Source organism: Diceros bicornis, chromosome 22, assembly GCF_020826845.1.
Source record: "Diceros bicornis minor isolate mBicDic1 chromosome 22, mDicBic1.mat.cur, whole genome shotgun sequence".
NCBI lineage: Eukaryota > Metazoa > Chordata > Mammalia > Perissodactyla > Rhinocerotidae > Diceros > Diceros bicornis.
Genome location: NC_080761.1, coordinates 54,220,497 through 54,223,932, shown reverse-complemented (window position 1 = coordinate 54,223,932; position 3,436 = coordinate 54,220,497). Strand labels below are relative to the sequence as shown.

Below are 3,436 nucleotides of genomic sequence, written 5' to 3'. Positions count from 1 at the left end.
AACCCAGGCCGTCCAGCTCCAGAGTTTCTTTCTTAATCACTGAACTGTGCTGCCTCTTTTCTCTCTTTTGCTTCTCTTCCTTTTTCACTCCCCTGTCAATAACCCTTAGCTGGTTTACAAGGCCCTCCTCTCACATTTTGTGCTTCACAACAGACAACGAACAGTAGGCCCCTGAAGACCCCACACTGTCTCTCTCCTCGGTGCCTTTGCTTTTGGAGTACATCTCATTGGCTGGAAAGCCTTTCCTATCTCTCTTAAAGACATTGCTCAGGTGTTACCGCCTCCAGAAAGCCTTCCCTAACGTTCGCAGGCTGAAGTTCCTCCTCCCACCTTCTGTGCTAGCAAAGACTGGCCTTAACAATCATGAGTCCCGGAAGGCTCTGCTTCCGGGCTGGCCTGCTTCGCCATGACTGAGCCCAGGAGGGCCAGTCCATTGCGAGTCTCGGCTTCCCCTACATGGGACGCCGCTGGGAGACACCCGGCCCGGAGGCCCTAAGGCGGGAGGCTGGGAGGCTTGGCCCCGCCCCCTCACCTCACGGGCGCCCCGCCCCTCGGCGCTCCCCGGACCCCGCGCGGAGATGGTTCAACCCGGGGGGCGGCGCCCGGTGCCCGGGGCGCTCCGATTGGCCGGGGCGAGCCGTACCATGGCGGTGGCGGGGGAACGGGCCGCTGACGGCGCGCTGCAGGCTCGGCGGCGGTGGGAGTCACGGCGTGAGGGCCCGCTCGCTCCCGCGCTGCGCCGTGCCAGGCCGCCCGGCGGGATGCAGTGGGCCGTGGGCCGGCGGTGGGCGTGGGCCGCGCTGCTCCTGGCCGCCGCGGCCGTGCTGGCCCAGGTGGGCCGGCTCTGGCTGGGCACGCAGAGCTTCGTCTTCCAGCGCGAAGAGATCGCGCAGTTGGCGCGGAAGTACGCAGGTGAGTCGGCCGGGGAGCGGGCGAGTGACCGGTGGAGGGCAGGGGCGGGGGAGGCCGCGGTCGAGCTGGGGGTTCCGGGGGAGTCGTTCCCGAGTTCGGGACCGGTGCTGGCCCTGACTTTGCTGCTCCTCTGCCCCCGCCAGGGCTGGACCACGAGCTGGCCTTCTCTCGGCTGATCGTGGAGCTGCGGCGGCTGCACCCAGGACATGTGCTGCCCGACGAGGAGCTGCAGTGGGTGTTCGTGAACGCGGGCGGCTGGATGGGTGCCATGTGCATTCTGCACGCCTCGCTGTCCGAGTACGTGCTGCTCTTCGGTACCGCCCTGGGCTCTGGCGGCCACTCGGGTCAGTGCTGGCGGCGGGCCGGACTGGGAGGCCAGGGCAGTCCAAGGGCCCATGCCCTCCTTTCTGATGTTTGGCCAGGCCGTATGATGGTGCGGCTACCCTGATGTTCGGTGTCCGTCTGATTGTCCCTCAGGGCGCTATTGGGCTGAGATTTCGGACACCATCATCTCTGGCACCTTCCACCAGTGGAGAGAGGGCACTACCAAAAGTGAGGTCTTCTACCCAGGTGGGTAGGGAGGCTCCGTGAGATAGTGGGTCCCTTCATTCTGGGGTGCTCACAGTTGGGGGAGAGAGCCATGGCATAGAAAAGGGGTGCATTGAGGGGCCCTCCCGCTAGTTCCCTTACCCCTCAGGTAAGCCACAGGTGGTTGGTTGAGGCAGGGCTGAGGGTGCCTGTTGCTTTCCTCTGTCAAAAGGAAATGAAACATAACAGCTTCCTGTTAACCATGCCTGATTTTTATCTGCCTATTTTACTCATCCAGTATTCCAACATTTGTTGGGGAGACAGTTGGGTAATCAAAAATGCTGTCATACCTCCAAGTTGTCTTCCTTTTTTTACATAGTGAAACATATTACATAAAAAGTAGAGCTGTGGACTTCCAGTAGGTTTGAGGTTGAATGTTGCAAGCACGGCATGTAACTGAACAGCTCCGTTTCTCAGACAGCCTCATAGTCTTACAGCTACCCCTCCCTGTCTAACAGGCCCAGCCCAAGTTTAGCTAAATTGCTGCTTGACATGAGTGAGGCTTGGGAAATGCAGACAGACTTCCATGGCCCCCATACGGTGGCCCATGGCCAGGTGAGGTGGCCCTCTTTGGCTTCCCCCAAGAGAGGACAAGAGCCAGGTGATGCCACAGAGGAAACTTTAGAAGTGGCCATCTTGGCCTCTTCCCCCTGCAGATGGGAGACCAGGCCAGTGAGGTAAGGCTTTTTCCTTTCCTGAAGCTCCCTCTCCATTCCCTGCCCCTAGACAGCCCACGGGCCAGGGAGGTGGCAGCAATGGAAGCGCAGGGCTGGGCTCCTCATATGGGTGCTCCTTGTCCCCCCAGGGGAGACAGTGATGCACGGGCCTGGTGAGGCAACGGCTGTGAAGTGGGGGCCAAACACGTGGATGGTGGAGTACGGCCGGGGTGTCATCCCGTCCACCTTGGCCTTCGCGCTGGCAGACACAATCTTCAGCACCCAGGACTTCCTCACCCTCTTTTATACTCTTCGCGCCTATGCTCGGGGCCTCCGGCTTGAGCTCACCACCTACCTCTTCGGCCAGGACCCCTGACCAGCCAGGCCTGAAGGAGGACCTGTGGATGGAGAGGAGTGGGCAGGCCCACACATAGCCACTTGCTGGAACCCATGTGAAAAGACAAAGACATACTCACAACTTGCAGATACTGAGTTCCAGGTGTATGAGCAGGGACATACATGCTTATACAGCCAAACATAGAGACCCGTGGGAACATATGGGACACACATTCAGATGCTGAATCCTGTGTGTATGGCAGCATCATGCATTCACACCCATCCAGCGAGGGAGCCCACCTATACCAAGGGGCCAGTCATGTTCAAACACATACCACAAGCTTGACTCACTAACTCAGGCCTTTCCAGAGCTTCCCTGCCCCCTGTCAGGGCTCTGGAGTTGGGGGTGGAGGTGGGTATTACACTCTGCCTGGGTCTGACTCCTCAATCCAGCAGCAATTGGGGGGGAGGGTGAGGGAGAAGAGGAGCTGCCTTTGGAAGCCCCCTTCACCTGCAGTTATGATGCCCTTCCCCTTCATCCCCCTGTCCTCACCATATGCCTTACCCCCATTCTTTCCCCTGCTATGCAAGTGCCCTCATGGCCTGTGCCCGACCCTCTCAGCAACCAAGTCAGCTGGGGAACAAGAAGAATGTGGAGAATGCTGAGGTCAGGGTCCTCCTATCCTGAAAGACCCCCTATTCCTCCCTCGGGGGTATGATGAGGAGGCTGGCCTCAGCTCAGGGCCCACCACTGGAGAGAGGGCCTGGAGAGGTGGGCTTAGGTCCAAGGGACCATTCCTGGCCTAGAGAAGGCCTTTTCTGCGTGCGCACGCGCGCACACACACACACACACACACACCCATCACCGCTTCCAGACACTGCCCCTGCTGCATTCTCTGTCCATCTGTCTGTCTCTGTTAATAAAGACCTGTTGAACAGTTCCA

At 59.6% G+C, this 3,436-nt stretch overlaps 1 protein-coding gene across 3 annotated transcripts; it reads left to right on the top strand.

Moving 5' to 3' along the window:
* The first annotated feature begins 686 nt into the window (after positions 1-686).
* On the top strand, positions 687-3,436 carry SIGMAR1 (sigma non-opioid intracellular receptor 1). 3 transcript variants are annotated; one of them, XM_058566006.1, is made up of 4 exons: positions 689-912; positions 1,056-1,256; positions 1,390-1,464; positions 2,306-3,436. In XM_058566006.1, the coding sequence occupies exons 1-4, from the start codon at positions 762-764 to the stop codon at positions 2,530-2,532; spliced, it is 654 nt and encodes a 217-aa protein (XP_058421989.1). In that variant the 5' UTR covers positions 689-761; the 3' UTR covers positions 2,533-3,436. The 3 variants fall into 3 exon arrangements, with proteins under 3 accessions (XP_058421990.1, XP_058421989.1, XP_058421988.1); XM_058566005.1 differs by having other exon boundaries at positions 693-912; positions 1,390-1,482; XM_058566007.1 differs by lacking the exon at positions 1,390-1,464 and having other exon boundaries at positions 687-912.

Coding starts and splice junctions, on each gene's coding strand:
- SIGMAR1 (XM_058566005.1), top strand. CDS start 762: ATGCAGTGGGCCGTGGGCCGGCGGTGGGCGTGGGCCGCGCTGCTCCTG. Junction 1,257..1,389: donor GGGCTCTGGCGGCCACTCGG/GTCAGTGCTGGC, acceptor ATTGTCCCTCAG/GGCGCTATTGGGCTGAGATT. Junction 1,483..2,305: donor AAGTGAGGTCTTCTACCCAG/GTGGGTAGGGAG, acceptor TTGTCCCCCCAG/GGGAGACAGTGATGCACGGG.